An 18,653-nucleotide genomic window follows, 5' to 3' on the forward strand; every position below is an offset into this window, starting at 1 on the left:
ATCACTTCACATTCGAAAAAGATATAACAATTTAATAGATCTTAACATATGATGTGAATATGGAAGAACAAAAAGATTGACGCATTTCAGTAACACTTGATGAGAAAGTGATCATACAACCCATTATTTAAGGTTAATAAATATGTAGCACTTTATATACTATTATCATACCCCGCAAGATAATCCCAAATATTTCTATATATTTTTTAAAGAAATTTCTATATAAAATCTTAAAAGTACATATAAAAATTATATATTTATATGTCGGATTGATTCGGGTTTTTTGATTCAATACCAAACCAAATCAAATCAAACCTAGTCGAGTTTTTTAATCGGTTTGGTTTGACTTTTCGGTTTGGTGCGATTTTCCGGTTCGGTTTGTACACCCCTGATTACAAGACTAAATAAGTACGAGTCCAATACCGAGCCCATATATAACTCCACAGTTATAAAAAAAGTATTTGTATATAATTAAATTATTCTCACACTAATGACGACTCATTTGTATATGTCTTTCATGATATTTATATATTTTTATTTTATTTTATTTCATTTCGAAAAAATAAATCATACAAACATATTTTCAGAGAAATTAGTAATATCTCCAAAAACGTTTTAGGGGTAAAAGTGAAAAACAAAAAGTCAATAACAAGTAAGGTGAGATACTGGTGTCGGAATCTATTCTTCATAGTAATTCAAAGTTCCTTCCGCCGGCGGCCGTAATCTCGTCGCCGGAAAGGAACGGCGATTCGAAATCTCCGCCACAAACTAGAGAATTACACATTTACATTTGATTAGATTGAGAAGGAGAAGCTAGAAAAGGCAGGGGGAGGAGAGAAAGGAGGAAGGGGGCGGAATCATGATAACGCGATCGAATTTGGCGGAGCAGCTGAGAGAATATCAGATTCGATCAAAGCATGATTGGGCCTCCGTCTCGTTCTTCTCCTCCACCTCTAACATCACATCGACAAGGTATTCGATTAGTATTTCTATCTTCTTCTCTTCATTTCCTATTACAGCTTTTCTTTTTCAATTCATTTCCCGCTATCATCGAAATTTAGTAATATTTGTGGATATCAGTGGCTCACAATCTAATTTACGTGTAATGTGTATACACATTTTGCTAAATTTGGATTTGGTTTGGGAAAGTTTATGATTTTGGGGTTGTTCCTGTTATTAGACCAACAGTAGTTTTGGAAAATTTGAGTTTTTGGTTTAATTTGAAATTTTTGTGTTTGTCAAAGTTTTGGTTAATTTATTGAAGTATTTCTTTGCATTGCATGGCTGTATGATTAAAGTTGAGAACTTTAGATGAGAGGCATAATGTGTTTTTTTGTTAAATATAGTGGAAGAACTTTTTTGTGGGAAAAGTTTCATCTAGCTATATATTGATTTAGAAATGCTTATGTTGAAAGTTTCAGCAAAGTTAGTCATTTTATTTTTGAAATTTGCTGTGAATAGATTGTGTGATTGAATTTTACATGCAGACTTTATAGGTTAGCTTGAAATGAGACGTAGGAATTCGTAATTCTTGCTAACAGATGAATCGATTGATTATTATATGTAGACTTTATATGTTAGCTCGAAATGAGACGTTGGAATCATTAATTCTTACTCTGCCTTTTCCCCTCACTTCTCTGAACCTAGTAGAGGTTTAGACCGGGTTAATTATTGCATGGTCAGTACAACGAGGAAGGTGAAATCCCCAACTGCAAGACACTTAGGGGTCGTTTGGTACGATGGATAAGCAAAAATAATCCTGGGATAAAATTTAGTACCATCTTATCCCTTGTTTGGTTACTAATCTCAGGATTAAAAATAGTACCGGGATAACTTATACCTGTCAGAGGGTGGAATAGTAATCTCATGATAAGCTATCCCAGGATAATGCAGTACAATTGACAATGCCATGAGTAATACAACATACCAAACAGTTAATAGAAAATAATATTAGGATAGTTAATCTCAGCATAACTAATCCCAGTATTTTGATAATCCTAGCATAACTAATCCGAACATAACTTGTCTTCAAACCAAACGACCCCTTACATCTGAATCTTTATATTTCTCCAAGTAAAGGTTGTCCTTTCATCTTTGCAAGTAGATACCAGGTGTGATTTTTGCTTCAAGAATATAGAGAATATAAATATGTGCGATGTATCTTCCCTTCTTCAGTGTCCATTTTGTCTAAAGCTTTTGTTATGAACCCTCCACATCAGCTACATTAGAACCCATAGATTTCCAATGTTGAATCTTTCAAGTTCGAACTTGTTATATGCAAGCAAGCTAAATAATTAAAACCAAGGCACTGGAAGTAACCAGCCTAGGAAGGCTAATGAGAAGTTCGTAAAGCTAATTGAGTACCTTATTATGCAGCCATAATTAATGTTTTCCCCGATTCCTTACTCATGGTGCACTCGCTTGATGATTTTTTGTCATTGTTTAGTGTTCCCAGTTGTAAGAATGCAATTCCGTTCACTCTCTTGGGGCTCTAGAGCTGATGGTCTTATCTGCAAAAGCTCTTGTTCTTGCATTTTTAGTAATAGGGGGATCTGAAAACCGAACTATCATTTTCTTGATTCTCTTTCCTCTAGTAACCTAAATCATCCTATTTGTTATTCCTATCATAATTTTCTTGAAAGAATCAGAACCATTAAACCATGGGGAGGTTGCAAATGGTAGAATGGATAAATGATCATCCTAAACCTCATTGAGAGTGGACATTGATGAAGAATGAATGAACTGCATCTTTGGGCTTGAGAGCTGTTTAAATCTTTTTGGGCAATTTCTTTTGTGAAATAACTGGTAGCATGGTACTTGATTTTGCCCTTTTCTCAATAGTTTACTGCTTAAATTCATAGCAACTCAAATATTTTGTCAGTGGTTTCTATTATCTGTGTACTATTTGTTCTGTTCTGAGCCTTTTTTTTTCTTATTTCCTTTTTTTTTGCTTTGATGCAGGGCAGATGTCGTCATCTTTGTAATATTTGAACTGGTTATTTTGGCACTCCTGGTTTTCTCTGCGGTTTCACTGTATTTCAAGCATCCGAAGCTTGCATTTATCTTAGTATGTGTTAGCTTGCTATTGCTTTTATGTGTGACAATTGCAAAGCAAGTTACAGCAGCCAGGAAGAAGAAGCGAAGGATGCTTCTTCCCTTATCAATGTAGAAGTGTGCGAATGGAGAACAACCTTTTGCTACGCGCAACCAACTTCTTGGTACGCGCAACCAATTTTTTGATATGAAATATGAAAAATCTTAAATAACTATAGGTGTTTGGGCTGGTTGATAAAGCTTCATGTAAGTTTAGCCTCAGCCCTACAATGTAATTTTCCTGTAACATCATTCTTATATATCTCTTGTTCAGTCAAGACTCGAGATATCTCATGAAATGCATATGTCCTGTCAGCATTGAGTGCTAACCACAAGAACCAAATGTCCCCAAATCAGAAGGATCTTGATCTTTGAAATCTGAACTTTTTTTTCTTTTTCCTATTACAAGCAATATGATTTTTACATATGAAATTGACAAACAAGATATAGGTGCTTGCATGCTTTTATATTTACAGAGTACAAGTTGCAACTTTCTCCTTTGGTGGCTGCTGTTAGGTTCTTTTTGCCCTTTCCCCTTTCCTTAACCAATAAAGTTATACCTTTCCAGTACTGGTTAGATTTTGATCAATTTCCTGAACCATTTGGGTCCTTACTGTGGCTTGAAAAAGTGGACATCCATACCTTGAATTGCTATAGTCCATATAGCACCAAAAACCAAAAGTACACTTAGAACCAAGCCTAAAAGTCCAAGAGACCAATTAACAAACCAAGTTGAAGTATATGTCTGAGGTTTCTTGATCATTATCCACATTAGACAAGGATATGCCAAAGTAACTGGCAAAGCAATTCCCCCAATTAGACCAGCCAAACTAGGCAAAAAGGGAAGTGCCACTGATATGAAAAATGCTAGGCATCCAAAGAATACTCTAAACCCTGTTCTAAGCCACCATGGACAGGGTTTTTTCTTGTTGCTGGTGTACCTAAACTCCAAATTATCAAAAACTGGCATTGCATAGATTTGGAATGATGTAAGGCTATGGACAACCACCAGTAAACTTGTTATTCCTAAAATTACTTTTGATGTGTCTTTTCCATGGTATTTGTCCAATGCACTCAATATCCCTCCATTTGGCATCTGTCATGACAAAACAAAAACATTGTTAATGTTCAACTTATGCTCTTTTCCTTAGGTTTATGAAGTGTTTATAACAAGGGGAAAAAAACACTCATCTACTTACATGAGATGTCTTAACTTTACCTTTCGTTATATTTTGAGGTTATTCATACCCTTGGTATTAGCAAATTGTCTCGTATTTGGCATTTACCTTGACTTAACCCCACCCTAAACTATAGTGGCAGCCAATTTTAAACCGTTGTTATAAGTAGAGGAATCAATCTAGACCTTTCATGAAGTATTCTGGCACGTGGAATCTACCCGATCCTCGCTGGAGCTCTCTTAAAATCAAGGACAAATACGAGACAAATTGCTATAACGATAAGGGTATGAACACCTCAAAGTATAATGGACAGTAAAATTGAGATATTTTATATAATAGAGGGATAAATTTGAAATTTTTTTCTATAAAACAATAACAAAAACTTTTAAAGACCTTACCAGGTTTCCATAAGCCCAGTAGCCTCCAATTGCCAGTGGAAACAAACACAAAGCAATAATAGAATATGAGAACTTGACTCCTTTCCACATGGGCACATGAGATGGGTTCTTTAAGCTAGAAGGCATTGTACCCTGTGACACACCAACCCATATTAAGAAAACAAGAACTTTTGAACAGTAAATATTTAGTACACAACTTTAATTTGTAATATTGCCTAGTTAACAACCTGTATCTCAAGGACAAGATTATGTCCCCTGAAAGCAAAAGCTATCATTCCAATAGCATTCAAAATGCTACAAACTCTTTCCAAATCAGATTTATTTTCAACAGTTTCAAAAGAAACATCTTCTGGCCTTTCTTTGACAACAGAAACTACCCATGTCAAGGTACAATAAGTCACTGCCGAGATCGAGCCGACGAGAGAAATTCCAGCAATGGAATTTAAATTAGGAAGCTGAGCAAGAATTATGGCTGAAACAGTGAATACAATGTACCACTCTATTGTACTTAGAGAGGTTAAATGGCAATGATTAGATCCACAGATAGTTTGGAAGAAAATCTTCATAGTTCCACCTCCGATCATAATAAGTGTAACGCAAGTACCACCTGATAGGTACATGGTTGGAAATAGTGCTAAAATTTTCCCCAGCTTTTCACCTACAATTTTTCAGAGATGAGAAAATCTTCATAGTTTTTTGTCTTATTTTTCAGGTTATTATTTTCACTGATATAGATAATTATCTTTAATTACATTTAAGTGACCTAATATTGTAAAAAATTTTACACCGTTAGTTAAAAAGTTACTCCTTAATTAATGAATCGAAGAAGCATGCAAAGATTGAGATATTATTAATATATAGTATAGTAAACACAGAGATATTAATTAATTGTGGACGTGATAAAAGATTGTGATTGATACTTACCGAAGGCAGCCATTGAGAGGCGAAGATATCGACTATAACGCATGCCAGGGACAGATTCATGAAGTTGGATGAGTAACCAGAGTGTGTATAATTGCCACATAAATATTATTGAGAGGCTTATTATCCCCCATATCCTACAAGTTTAATTATCAAAGTGCAAGTTGATCAGTTTACATCATAGAAATCCAACTTTCCTTTTGGGAGCAAAGGACAGATCAGTGCACTAAGCTCCCGTCATATATAAGATTCGGGGAAGGGTCAAACCACAAGGGTCTATTACGTACGTTTGGTATAAAAGGTTTTTCGAAAAATGTTTTCCAAAAGACGAATTTCCTCACTTTTGGGCAGAATTTTCCTTCACAATTATACAACTTTAACTTAGTGCCCGTTTGGATTGGCTTAAAAAAATAGTTTTTCGGTAGAAATAATTTTTAAGCCAAAAAATAATTTGGGGTGCCCATCTTATTGCTTTTGGCTTGTTTTAAACAGTTTTAACTTTTTAAGCACTTTTTAACTTTGTCGAACACTGAAAAAAGTTAAAAAGAACTTAAAAGCTGATTTGACCAGTTAAAAGCTAATCCAAACACCATATTAATCATTGCTTAAACCAACACTTTAATATACTAAAAATTTCATGAAAACACTATCCATTTTACCAAAATATTTTGCACTCTCTTAATAAGCACCGCAATTTTTATTCCAAAAAATATTATTTTTTTTAAAGGAAAATGGCTTTTGTAGTAGCAAACAATACACCGTTTATTTCTTTTTCTATTGGGGAAATAAAATACGAGCTAATGGAAAAAGAAAAAAAGATAAGAGTATTGATGATTATTACACATACCATCCAAGTGTAATAAAAGCAAGAGGAAGGACAAGAGCTTGGACTCCAATTCCAGAACTAAGTGTATGAAATGCAGCATAATATGCATTCCCATTTCTTGACTCAGTAATAGGAAGCCAAGCATCTTGAGGATCAAGTTTAGTGAAATGACCAATTTCTTCCATATATGTTAAAGCTTTTTTCATAGGACTAGCCAATGGTGTCATTATTCTTGCACCAAATGGACTTTTGGGTGTTTTTGGTATAGAATCAAGAATTGGAGATGGTGTTAAAGAAACTGTATTTTGCACTTCTTTATCACCAATTTTTAGTGGTGATTGGCTCATCTTAATTTCCACCAATTCACTTCCCATAATTATCTTCTATTCTTGTTGTAGTTGGACGATTTTCTTTTGCAGTGTGATGATACCTATTATATAGAAATTACATGCTCACTTCTCATTCCCAAACATGAATGAAAAGAGAATTAATAAAGTTGCATACTTTTAAGTTTGACCAGACCCCACATTTTGGCTGTTGTTACCTACTAATTTCTATGTAAAAATAGCATGGTATAACCAGTTTTCGGACCGGTCATTCAAAAATAGCCAGCGTTTACCAAGTCAATGAAAAATAGCCACTATTTTGCTGCAACAGAGACCGATCCAGCATAATATACTGGAGTTCGGTGCACCTGTGTATGAACTCCAGCATATTATGCTGGACCGGTATAATTTGCTGGCTCCAGTATAATATACTGGAGACTGGAGCACCGGTGCTCCAAACTCCAGTATATTATGCTGGACCGGTATACTTGCTGGAACTCCAGTATATTATGCTGGAGTTCTAGCGTACTTATGCCGGAACTCCATTATATTATGCTGGAGTTCCAACATACTTATCCTGGAATTCCAGTATAATATGTTGGAGTTCAAGTATACTTATGATGGAACTCCAGCATAATCTACTGGTGTATTTTTTGGATTTTGAACGTTGTTTTCGCTCAGATTTATCTTTACATGAAAAATGGCTAAATTTCGATTACTTTGGAAACTGAGTTATTTTTGAACGACCAGTTGAATCTGGCTATTTTTGAATTTCACCCAATTTCTATGCCTAAACAATCTTGGTGAATACGTTTTTTTTTTTTTGTTTTTTTAAATTTTTTTTAAACAATATTTGGAATCCACCTGACTGACTGATGTAATGTATGTTCACGGTTTGTTTGCTTCATACTTATTATTTATATAATAGGATTTAAGTAATATATACTGATTGGGTAAAGAAATTACTATATCAATGTAGCTAGTTTTTGTTTAATCTATCACTATAGTATATGGTTATATACTATCATTACCATTGATTTTTGTCGAGTCATTAATGTTTACCATAGAAATTTACTTGTATTGACCTTATAAATGATCTGATTATGTAAAAGAAAAATTCACTGTTAGTGCATAAAGTTTTAAAAATTTATAATTTTTTGAATTACTCCATTGCTCCTTTATTTTATTTTAAATTCTCATATTTTTTTATTAGGGGTGTTCAAACCGAACCGAAAAACTACACCAAACCGATTAAAAAACCCGACTAGATTTGGTTTGACTTGGTTTGGTATTGAGTAAAAAAATTCGAACCAAGCCGACATATAAATATATAAATTTTATTTATATTTTTAAGACTTTATAGTCAATTTTCTTTAGAAAATATAGAAATATTTGGGATCCTCTCATGTATTAACCTTGAAAGCGTAAATTAACAAAAAATTATTGTTAGACGTCTTAGAAAATAACTATCATGTGTTACTAAAAAAATTCTCCCATTAGAATATTTTGATTAATCATATGTTTGTCAATTTTTTTCCATATTTACTAAACATATATTCACTTATCAAAGCTTTATCTATAATTTTAATAAAGTAAGATTGAAATAATATTCATGTAACAGAAAAACCCGAAAACCCCGATAAAACCGAACCAATCCAAACCGATATAGTTGGATTGATTTGGTTTTAATAAAAACCGAACCAACCCGGTCCATGTAAACCTCTATTTTTCATAATTATTCAAATGAAAAGTATGTATAATAACTCCATGCACGCATATTTAGAGCCGCCTTCTTTAAAATATAATCTTCTTTTCTTGGAAAACTACATACTCTAATTAAATTTCAGACTTTTAATTTGAGAATCATGAAATATACCCTACGCACGGGCAACAAGACCTGAATTAGAGCAAAATTTCTTAGGAATATTTCAAAAGTAGAATTGAAGATTCAATGAAACCTCAGTTTCACTTTAAGAGGAAGTGATTTCATTTTCATGTTCTTTTTTTTTTTCCACCTGTTGAAGTGCAGGGAAATTTCACGATTTAGAAAGCTTTTGACTCCTGGAAAATAAGTTGAGTGCATGTTTTAAATTCATATATGAGTTGGACTTGTGAAGCACCAAATGTGAGTGTGATGCCAAAATTTTCTCTTTCGAGGAAAGTTCTTAAAAGTTAACCACAAAGTGGGGTCTGAGGAGGGTAATGTGTACGCAGACCTTATCCTATCCCGATAGGGCAGAGAGACTGTTTCCGATAGATCCTCGGCTCAGAAAGACAGAAATAAAAAACAAGAAAAAAAAGACAATTCATTAGTAACTCCAGTAGAAACCGTAACAGTAACAGAAGCATAACAACTTAACACGGAGCAAATTGTACTTCTAAAATTCAAAATTCAGAATTTAATATTTCTTAAAATTTTAGTGATTTTTAATTCTAAATATATATTTAGGTTTTGTGTTAAAAATACCAAGTTCAGTTGAATGGAATCATTCTAAAATTATGCAAGTAAATACCTACACCTTCTTTTCCTTATTTTCCCTAAAATTTTCGATATATTTCGTAGAGGGATCAGGGAAAGGAGAGGGGAAATGGAACAATGAAGACTCGAACTCACACTTATTGTGCGGAAGACTCTCGCTGCCACCGCCAATGATGGTTTTAGGGGCTAATAGCGTTTGCTCATATCTTGTATATATATAAAAAAAATTTATTAAATATTTATAAATATTTAGTTGTGCATCTAGTTATTAATATAATATCATTATAGAAATTTATAAACTCTAAATTCTGGATCCGTCTCTGACCAGACTAGTAAGTAGTAATATGCTTGCACCTTGATTGATTTAGTAAATTGATAACTATAATACTCAAAGTTAGCAAAAATCTTTAAAATAATAATCTTTAAAGTAAAGTGCCCTATTAGGATGTGGCTCAAATCATCCTTCAACAACCTTAATTTATGTTCTAAGGATATAAATAGAGTTTCAATTTTTTTTTCTAAAAGAAGTACTCCTTCCGTTTTAAAATAGATGAGATATTTTTCTTTTTTAGTCTGTTCCAAATAAATAACACATTTCTAAATTTGAAAATAATTTAATTTAAACTCTTCATTTTACCTATTTTACCCTTAATGAGAAACTTTTACAATCACACAAATGTCATGACCCCACAAAGCTTTTACCCCTTAAACTTTTAAGACACCACAAGTTTCAAAAGTACTCTTTTTCTTCTTCTTAAATTCCGTGTCGAGTCAAACTAACTCATCTATATTGAAACGAAGGGAGTATTAAAAACAAAAGTAAAGAGTTAGTCATTACAACTCTGAATAGTATAACAACTTTTCTTGTCATCTTTCCCCAGCCACTAAGTGTATATACCAGTATTTCGTACGTAGAGCAGTGGCGGAGCCACCTTATACGAAGGGGTGTCAAATGACAACCTTTCGCGGGAAAAATATACTATATAGGTAGATAAAAAAATAAATTTTATATATATATATGTATATATATATATATATATATATATATATTATGTATTGACTCTCCTTAATTTCCTGGTATATTTACTTTTATATATTTTGACATCCATTAACAAAAATTCTGGCTACTAGAGTACTTTTGCTGTCTGCTTTCACTTGAAAAAAACAAAGGAAAATGTATTTGACTATAAGCTGCTTGACGCGATAAGATGATGTGATTAGACTGACGCAAGAGAACCGACATCTATCTATATATATATCAATTTTCTGTCACATGCTCTAATTAATGCGTAACGATTTGATAATTGCAAATGGACTTTTCTGCATGCAAATGATATTTTTTTTTCGATGATAAAAGTAGCAATTTTTCTATGTTAATAAGGTATATGAGTACTAATAAGGATTACGATGAAGCGGTTAGTGGCGAAGCTAGAAAATGTAATAAGGATATTTAAAATTTGAATACATTCTTTGTGAGGGGTATGCAAAGGAGTTCAAAGTCTATTTTTGATTAATAACAAAAAATAGTTTATTCTATAATAGTATAATTTTCGGCAAAGAAAGTTCAATTGACTACCTTTGGCTACACATAGTTTTACCCTGGAAGCGGCAAGTACTCCTTAGAGGTCTTAGGTTTAAGTTTGGATGTAGAGTTATTTTTGTTACGGAATAGTTTGCCCTAAATATATAAATTCAAATTTAATCGAGCTTTGATGAGAATATTGAGTACCTTATGAAAAAACGAAATAAATAAGGTATATATGCATAAAGTTGCTTGTGTTAATGCATGTATGATGAAAGGCCCTCGAAATAAAGGAGGTGACCAACTTTGAATTGGTGCGACTTTATTTTTTTTTGTGTGTTTTTTAGTACTCGTATGACTAAGCTCCTTTTGGCTGTAGATGTCTCAAACCTTTTGCTTTGGCAAAGGCTGCTCTTTGGGTTCTTTGTATTAGAACTTCGTTTGTCATTAATTAATTTTGACATTTTAATGATCTTTTGTTCTAAAAAAAAAAGACGTTATTTAATATTTAATTTTCACCTGTTGTATTCACCTCTAAAGTTAAGGGGGAAAAACCGCTAGATCTTAATTTTGGAACCAATATTGAGCTTTATGTGAATTAGAATACAAATTGACAATATTATAAATTAATAAGTTAGTTAAAAATTTCAGGCGATCTTCCTTTAGAAGTCCAAAACCCCTGGTGCTTTTTTACCCGAGATTTGAACTTTATGAGTTCGAATTCGAAATATGCGATATTTCATTGGAATTTATTGTGTTTGAAATTTATTATTTGTATTTTCAGTGGATTTGTAATACATATAAAGAATCTAAGCTAAAGCTACTTATTAACATATAGTTTACTCACTAGATTTGCCCTAGGCATAATTACTCTAGTCTCTCTCTATATATAAAGAGGGTTTTGGATACGTAAAAATTTGAAAAAATGATATTTTATAGCCGCTGTAAAAATAATAGCAGAAAAATGTATAAAATTTATATATTTTTTGTATATACATATATATTATGTATGTTATATACAAGAATTATATAAATTTTATATATTTTTTTGGCTACCATATGTAAATAGTGTCTGGCACAAGCTAAACGTGATAATAAACCCTAAAAAAATTTATCATTTTTGTTGAATTCTGTTTGTTGGATGTTGATGCTTGCTTTAGGTCTAAATTATAATCCTTGTAATTTTAATGATATTTACAAAAATTGATAACACTATCTATTAGAAAATGAGATAATTATGCACCCCATCATCATTAACATAGAGATTTATTGGACTAGATCTTAACATTTTAACATATGGATCGGATAACAAAAACAATTAAGTGTAGGGAAGGTATGTGGAGCACTTTCTTGATTTACGTATCTTTTATCTCTTTCCCTGAGGGGAACCAAACTACATTTTTTCAAAGCTACACTATTAAATTATTGAATTTACACCACAATAGGGAATAGACATAACGAAAGATGACAAAGAGAAAAAGATCATTACTTTAACAAAAGACATCTTAATTAGCCACCAGCCCACTATTGGAGGTTACTTTTATGCACACATCCACTCTTATCGTAAGGTAAAAATAGCACGGTATAACCAGTTTTCGGATTGATCATTCAAAAATAACCAGCGTTTACCAAGTCAATAAAAAATAATCACTATTTTGCTGCAACAGAGACCGGTCCAGCATAATATACTGAAGTTCGGTGCACCAGTGTATGAACTTCCAGCATATTATGCTGGACCAGTATACTTTGCTGGCTCCAGTATACACTACTAGTATTTCGGAAAAAACGACCAAACTTTAGTGACCAAAGTTGGTCTGTCAAGAAAAACGACCAAAGTTGGTCGCTAGATTGGTGAAAATAATAAAATAATTATTTGAAATACATTAGCGACCAAGGTTGATCACTACTTGGTCGATAATTTCGTCAAAATGTTGACCAGTGTGATGACCCAGAAATGTCATCTTTAATTTAAACATTAAATTCTATGTTTTATGAAGATGTTAAGAGCTTACCCGCTATGAGTTAAGTATCACCTGAATAGTTGATGTGAATGGCGTTCCTTCTCTAGTAATATATTACTTATGAGACCAGTGTTGGTATTATTTTCATGTTGTGTTACGTTGATTGGATTATGTATATGTTGTTAGGATTGGTTTCTGGGATTCTCTAACAGGTGGATAGGCCCAGTTACAAAGGAAACTCTAGCGAAATTTTTGGTAATTTTGGGAGTTAGTAAAATTCGGGAAAAATTGAAATGTGCGAAAGAAGAGGTAAGTTATGTTATGCGTTTGGGGGCGGACTCTACTTATCATCGGACGACCTATTAACATGATGGATACCAATTGGATATGATAGCAAGTGTATGAAACATACTATAAGTGATATGAGGTCTAAGGAAAGTTCTAAGTCTAAGCCAAGTTAGAAAATTACATAATACATTAAAGTTGCAAATGAATACGCACAAGACCTTACTTTGGACGATAATATCTACATATATATAAAGAACTATGTGATGGAAAACATATCAAATGAAAGATTTTTGAGTCTATCTTCCAACACTTCAAACCGTTCGTCATTCGGACACTCCTACCAAAAGTTATGACCAAATTACCAAATGTAGCACAGAATTTTACACTACCGCGCCGCCCCATGCGGCGCAACTATGTAAATTATCAGAGCACCTCCAATTTCGTTTCTAAACACATTTTTCATTACCATGCCGCCCCATGCGGCGCGACAGTACAAAAACGGGTTTTTAAGACCCGACCCCCATTTCATTTAACTCGTTTGGAGTTTGTTATTTTGGGATTTTATGGTGCTTTTAGAGAGAGGGAAGAGCAATTCTAGAGAGAGGAAGAAGCTCAAGTGCCTTGTTCACCAAAAATCTTGTTCAAGCCTTGAAATCGCATCAAAGGATTGCTAAGGCTTCAAAGAGGTAAGAATTTCTTTTCCCCAATTCTGTAATTTCGAAATCTATCTAGAAATGGGTAATTAGATAGACGATTCATGGATGTTTGAGTATTAGTTATACATACTTTTAACAATAAGGTTATTGGAAGATTGTTGAGTTCAAATAGGTAAAGATTGGGTTAAAAATGGTAGAAATCTTCAAAACTTTAATTGAGGACTTGAAAGGCAATCCGATGTCGAAATTCGATAATTTTTGTATGGTTGAACTCATATCGGAACGAGTATTCGTATCTCGTAAGTTTTTCCGGGATTCATGACGTGGGTCCCACTGTTGAATTTTAAAATATATTTCAGATTTTATCTAAAAAATTAGTAAATTCATACGGAATTAATTCCTACGATTTGTATTGAGTATATTGAATTATTATGACTAGATTTGAAGCTTGCGGACACGAATTCGCAAGGCAAAGGTTTATTGGAATCTTGAATTGGTTGCAAAGTGAGGTAAGTGTTTGGTCTAACCTTAGCTTGAGGGATTAGGAGTCGAGTCCTATTTGCTATGTGATTATTGTTGAGTACGACGTATAGGCATGGTGACAAGTATCTATGCGTTGGTGTCAAGCATGACCGTGAGTCTTATAAATGTGATTTTAATGATTTCGTTGAATTATCTATGCTTTAGAAGTGATTTCTATTTGTTGTGAAATGTTTGAGGAAATAATTGTGACCTTTGAACATCGAGGAGCATTGACTTAAGGTATATTACAAGTTGTGAAAGCAAATGAGTTGATTGAACCCTTTGGAGCATTGGCTCAAGTGGTAAAGTAAATTGTGAAGTAAAAGTGAAAAAGAGAAAGAGTTATTAAATTGTCTCCCTTGCCTGGATTTAATTATTTAATTATTGTTCCCTTGCCGGGATTTCTATTATAATCTTGATTATTCCCTCGCCCCATTGTTTGTGATTATTCCCTGTGTATTATTTGTTTTGTGAGGAAAGAGTGTAAAGCACGAAGGGTGATGCCATGCCGCACGATGTACCATTCCGTGCCGATTCTATTGATTTTATGGTGAGGATGAGAGTATCACGAAGGGTGGTTCCGAGCAAGTGTTATTGAACTTCTGACTCTTGTTGATAATTGAATTACGGCTTTCTTTATATTCCTTTATTGGTTTCTTGTTAATACCTGATATTATTAACTCCCTTGCCTGAATTGCTTTGTGAATGCTGCTTGGGTGAGGAAGAGTGTAAATCATGAAGGGTGATGCCGTGCATGGTAAGGAAGAGTGTAAAGCACGAAGGGTGATGCCGTGCATGGTGAGAACGAGAGTAAAAGCATGAAGGGTGATGTCGTGCATTTGTCTTTATTTCTGATTCTTATTGAGAATTGAACTTTGGTGTTCCTTATATCTATCTACTGTTTTCCATTATATCTTGGTGTTTTTCCGTAGCATGTTCCCCCTCATATCTTTAATTGTACATTTCTGCCTTTGTTTCCCGTTGTACATGATTAAACTGCACAGGTTTATTTGGTAGTCCTATCCTAGCCTCGTCACTACATCGCCGAGGTTGGGCTCGACACTTACTCAGTACATGGGGTCGGTTGTACTGATACTACACTCTACACATTGTGCAGATTTATATATAGGAGTTGGTCCTAGCAGCGCACCATAGATTTGCTTGGATTCAGCTATTTAGAGGAGACTTGAGGTATAGCTGCATGGCGTTCGCAGTTCTGAAGTGCCCTCCCACTTATTATAGCTGTGTATTTCATTCAGACAGCTTTATTTTCATTCAGACCTTTATTTGTATTATTCTAGTAGCTCGTGCACTTGTGACAACAGTTCTGGGATGGTTTTTTGTCACGATCCAGAATTCCCACCCTCGGGAGTCGTGATGGCGCCTACTCGTAGAAGCTAGGCAAGCCACGAACTTAGAAATCTTTAGCTCTTCTATTTAATCCTTTTTACAACTTATATTAACAAGTGATAAACATCTAAATGACAGCGGAATACGAGATTTAAGCGGAAATCTTAAATAAATATAAAACCAAAATGTTTCGAAAGTCAGCACATGCCTCTACCCAGAAACTGGTATCATAATATCCACAGACCACTAAGATCACTACACACAACTATTTGAAAGAAAGAAGCACTGTCTGTTTCGGATACAAACAATAACAGAACATAATAAAAGATAGAGGAGACGTCGGGCCTGCGGACGCCTGCAAGGCTACCTCGGTATCTCGGTGGACTGAAGGTTGGCTCCCCTACTGTTGCTGATCAAGTGTCGCTCCGGTATCTGCACAGAGTGCAGAGTGTAGTATCATCACTACCGACCCCATGTGCTGGTAAGTGTCTGGCCTAACCCCGGTGAGGTAGTGACGAGGCTAGGACCAGACTCCAGATAAACCTGTGCAATTATTTAATATACAGCGAAAATATAAACAGGTAATAACAGTTTAAATGGGTGGGGGAAACATGCTTCGGGGAAACATATCAATTCTATCAGAAACTTAATAAAGTATGAAAGAACACTCGATGTCTACAATCAATACAATGACAATATTGTTGCGGCGCGCAACCTGATCCCTTATCATTTAACATTGTTGCGGCATGCAACCCGATCCACATATATAACTGTTTCGGCGTGCAACCCGATCCAATATAACATCTGTTGTGGCGTGCAACCCGATCCAATATAATATCTGTTGCGGCGTGCAACCCGATCCAATATAATATCTGTTGCGGCGTGCAACCCGATCCAATATAACATCTGTTGCAGCGTGCAACCCGATCCAATATAACATCTGTTGCAGCGTGCAACCCGATCCAATATACAGTCAACGAATAGCAAATAGGACACAACTCCTAATCCCTCAAGCTAGGGTTAGACCAAACACTTACCTCGACACCACGAACACAATTCAAGGTTCAATTATAGCTTTACCCCTTGATTCCACCGCCAATTCGCTCGTATCGAGTCATACATTACTTAATTACATCAATAAACGCTAAATGAATCAACCCCAATGCATGAAAATGAGTTTTTCAAAGTTTTACCCAAAAAAGTCAAAAATCGCCCCCCGGGCCCACATGGTCAAAACCCAAGGTTCGATTTAAAACCCGATTACCCATTCCCCCACGAACCCAAATATATGATTATTTTTGAAATCGGACCTCAAATCGAGGTCCAAATCCCCAATTTTTGAAAAAAACCTAGTATCTACTCAAAACACCCAATTTTCCCCATGAAAATCTTTGATTTTAAATTGAAATCATGTTAAAAAGATGTTAATGATTAAAGAAAACTAGTAAAAAAATGACTTACAAATGATTTGGAGAAGAAAGGTTGTTTGAAAAATCGCCTCTTATGTTTTTGGGGTTCTTGAAAAATGAAAAATAACTGAAAAGTCCTTTTAAATATACTCCTCTCAGACCCTCTCCGCGGATCGCATAAAAAACAATTGCAACCGCGGAGCTCCACCGCGGACCGCAAGAAATCGAGCGTGGCCGCGAAGGCATGGCCTTGCTCACCACGGACTGCACAAATCCCACCGCGGTTGCGGAGTCCTCACCGCGGCCGCTAAGCTTCCACCGCGGACCGCGAGACGTGGCATCAGAGACCTGCAACTTCTCTGAATCTGCAACTTTTCCCTAAGTGTAAAAACATTGCGAAACTCACCCGAGCCCTCGGGGCTCCAAACCAAATGTCATACTAACTCAAAAACATCATATGGACTTACTCGTGTAATCAAATCATCAAAATAACCTCATGAACATCAAATTAAATCTCGAGATCAATGAAATTTTCTCAAAACTTCTTTAAACATAAATTTTGCAATTTAAGTCCGAATCACGTCATGTGACATCCGTTTTTCGTCAAATTCCACAGAAATGTCTTAAATCATATGTAAGACCTGTACCTGGCGCTAGAACCAAAATCGGAATTCGATTCCGGGCTTATGCCCGAGTCCCATATTTTCCTACGGACCCTCCGGGACCGTCAAATCACGTGTCCGGGTCCGTTTACCCAAAATGTTGACCGGAGTCAAATTAGATCATTTTATAATCAAAACTTATCGTTTTTCACAGATTATCATATTTAAGCTTTTCAGCTACGCGCCCGGACTGTGCCCGCAAACCGAGGTGACTCTAAATGAGGTTTTCAAGGCCTTAGAACACGGAAATTTCGTTTTTAAACAAGTGATAAAGGTCATCAGATTCTCCACCTCTAAAACAACCGTTTGCCCTCGAACGGACAGAAGAAGGAATTACCTGAGTCGGGGAAAAGATGGGGATAACGACTCCGCATATCGGACTCGGACTCCTAGATCGATGCCTTAGGAGGCTGACCTCTCCACTGAACACGAACGGAAGGAAAACTCTTCGACCTCAACTGACGAAGCTGCCGGTCTAGAATAGCTACCGGCTCCTCCTCATAAAACAAGTCCTTGTTCAACTGGACAGTGCTGAAATCTAACACGTGGGATGGATCGCCATGATATTTTCGGAGAATGGACATATGAAACACTGGATGCACGACTGATAAGCTCGGCGGCAACGCAAGTCTATAAGCCACCTCTCCCACTCGATCAAGAATCTTAAACGGGCCAATAGACCTAGGGCTAAGCTTGCCCTTCTTCCCAAATCTTATCACGCCCTTTATCGGCGACACTCGAAGCAATACCCGCTCATCTACCATGAATGTCAAATCTCGAACCTTGCGGTATGCATAACTCTTTTGACTAGACTGAGCTGTACGAAGCCTGTCCTGAATAATCCTGACATTGTCCAAAGCCTCCTGAACCAGATCTGTACCCAACAATCGAGTCTCTCCCGGCTCAAACCGTCCAACCGGAGATTGACACCGTCTACCATATAAATCCTCATAAGGAGCCATCTGGATACTCGACTGGTAACTATTATTGTAGGCAAACTCTGCTAAAGGCAAAAACTGATCCCATGAGCCTCCAAAGTCAATGACACAAGCTCGAAGCATA

The 18,653-nt window shown here is 35.2% G+C and overlaps 2 protein-coding genes across 2 annotated transcripts; one reads left to right on the plus strand and one right to left on the minus strand.

The window, feature by feature from the left end:
- The first annotated feature begins 611 nt into the window (after nucleotides 1–611).
- LOC104241815 (uncharacterized) lies at nucleotides 612–3,385 on the plus strand. The gene is made up of 2 exons (XM_009796767.2): nucleotides 612–972; nucleotides 2,962–3,385. The coding sequence occupies exons 1-2, from the start codon at nucleotides 860–862 to the stop codon at nucleotides 3,167–3,169; spliced, it is 321 nt and encodes a 106-aa protein (XP_009795069.1). The 5' UTR covers nucleotides 612–859; the 3' UTR covers nucleotides 3,170–3,385.
- A 53-nt stretch (nucleotides 3,386–3,438) lies between these two features.
- Nucleotides 3,439–6,805, minus strand: LOC104241816 (lysine histidine transporter-like 8). Its single transcript, XM_009796768.2, has 5 exons — nucleotides 6,438–6,805; nucleotides 5,594–5,727; nucleotides 4,897–5,327; nucleotides 4,670–4,801; nucleotides 3,439–4,189 (listed from the first exon to the last, which is right to left on the minus strand). Exons 1-5 carry the CDS (start codon nucleotides 6,788–6,790, stop codon nucleotides 3,704–3,706), a joined length of 1,536 nt encoding a protein of 511 aa, XP_009795070.1. The 5' UTR covers nucleotides 6,791–6,805; the 3' UTR covers nucleotides 3,439–3,703.
- Nucleotides 6,806–18,653: the final 11,848 nt, after the last annotated feature.

This window comes from Nicotiana sylvestris, chromosome 4 (genome assembly GCF_000393655.2).
Source record: "Nicotiana sylvestris chromosome 4, ASM39365v2, whole genome shotgun sequence".
Taxonomy (NCBI): Eukaryota; Viridiplantae; Streptophyta; class Magnoliopsida; order Solanales; family Solanaceae; genus Nicotiana; species Nicotiana sylvestris.

Excerpts from the sequence above, each read along its gene's own strand:
- LOC104241815 (XM_009796767.2), top strand. The coding sequence starts at position 860 with ATGATAACGCGATCGAATTTGGCGGAGCAGCTGAGAGAATATCAGATT. Across the intron at positions 973-2,961 it reads TCTAACATCACATCGACAAG|GGCAGATGTCGTCATCTTTG; the intron begins GTATTCGATTAG and ends GCTTTGATGCAG.
- LOC104241816 (XM_009796768.2), bottom strand. The coding sequence starts at position 6,790 with ATGGGAAGTGAATTGGTGGAAATTAAGATGAGCCAATCACCACTAAAA. Across the intron at positions 5,728-6,437 it reads GCTTTTATTACACTTGGATG|GATATGGGGGATAATAAGCC; the intron begins GTATGTGTAATA and ends TTAAACTTGTAG. Across the intron at positions 5,328-5,593 it reads CCTCTCAATGGCTGCCTTCG|GTGAAAAGCTGGGGAAAATT; the intron begins GTAAGTATCAAT and ends GAAAAATTGTAG.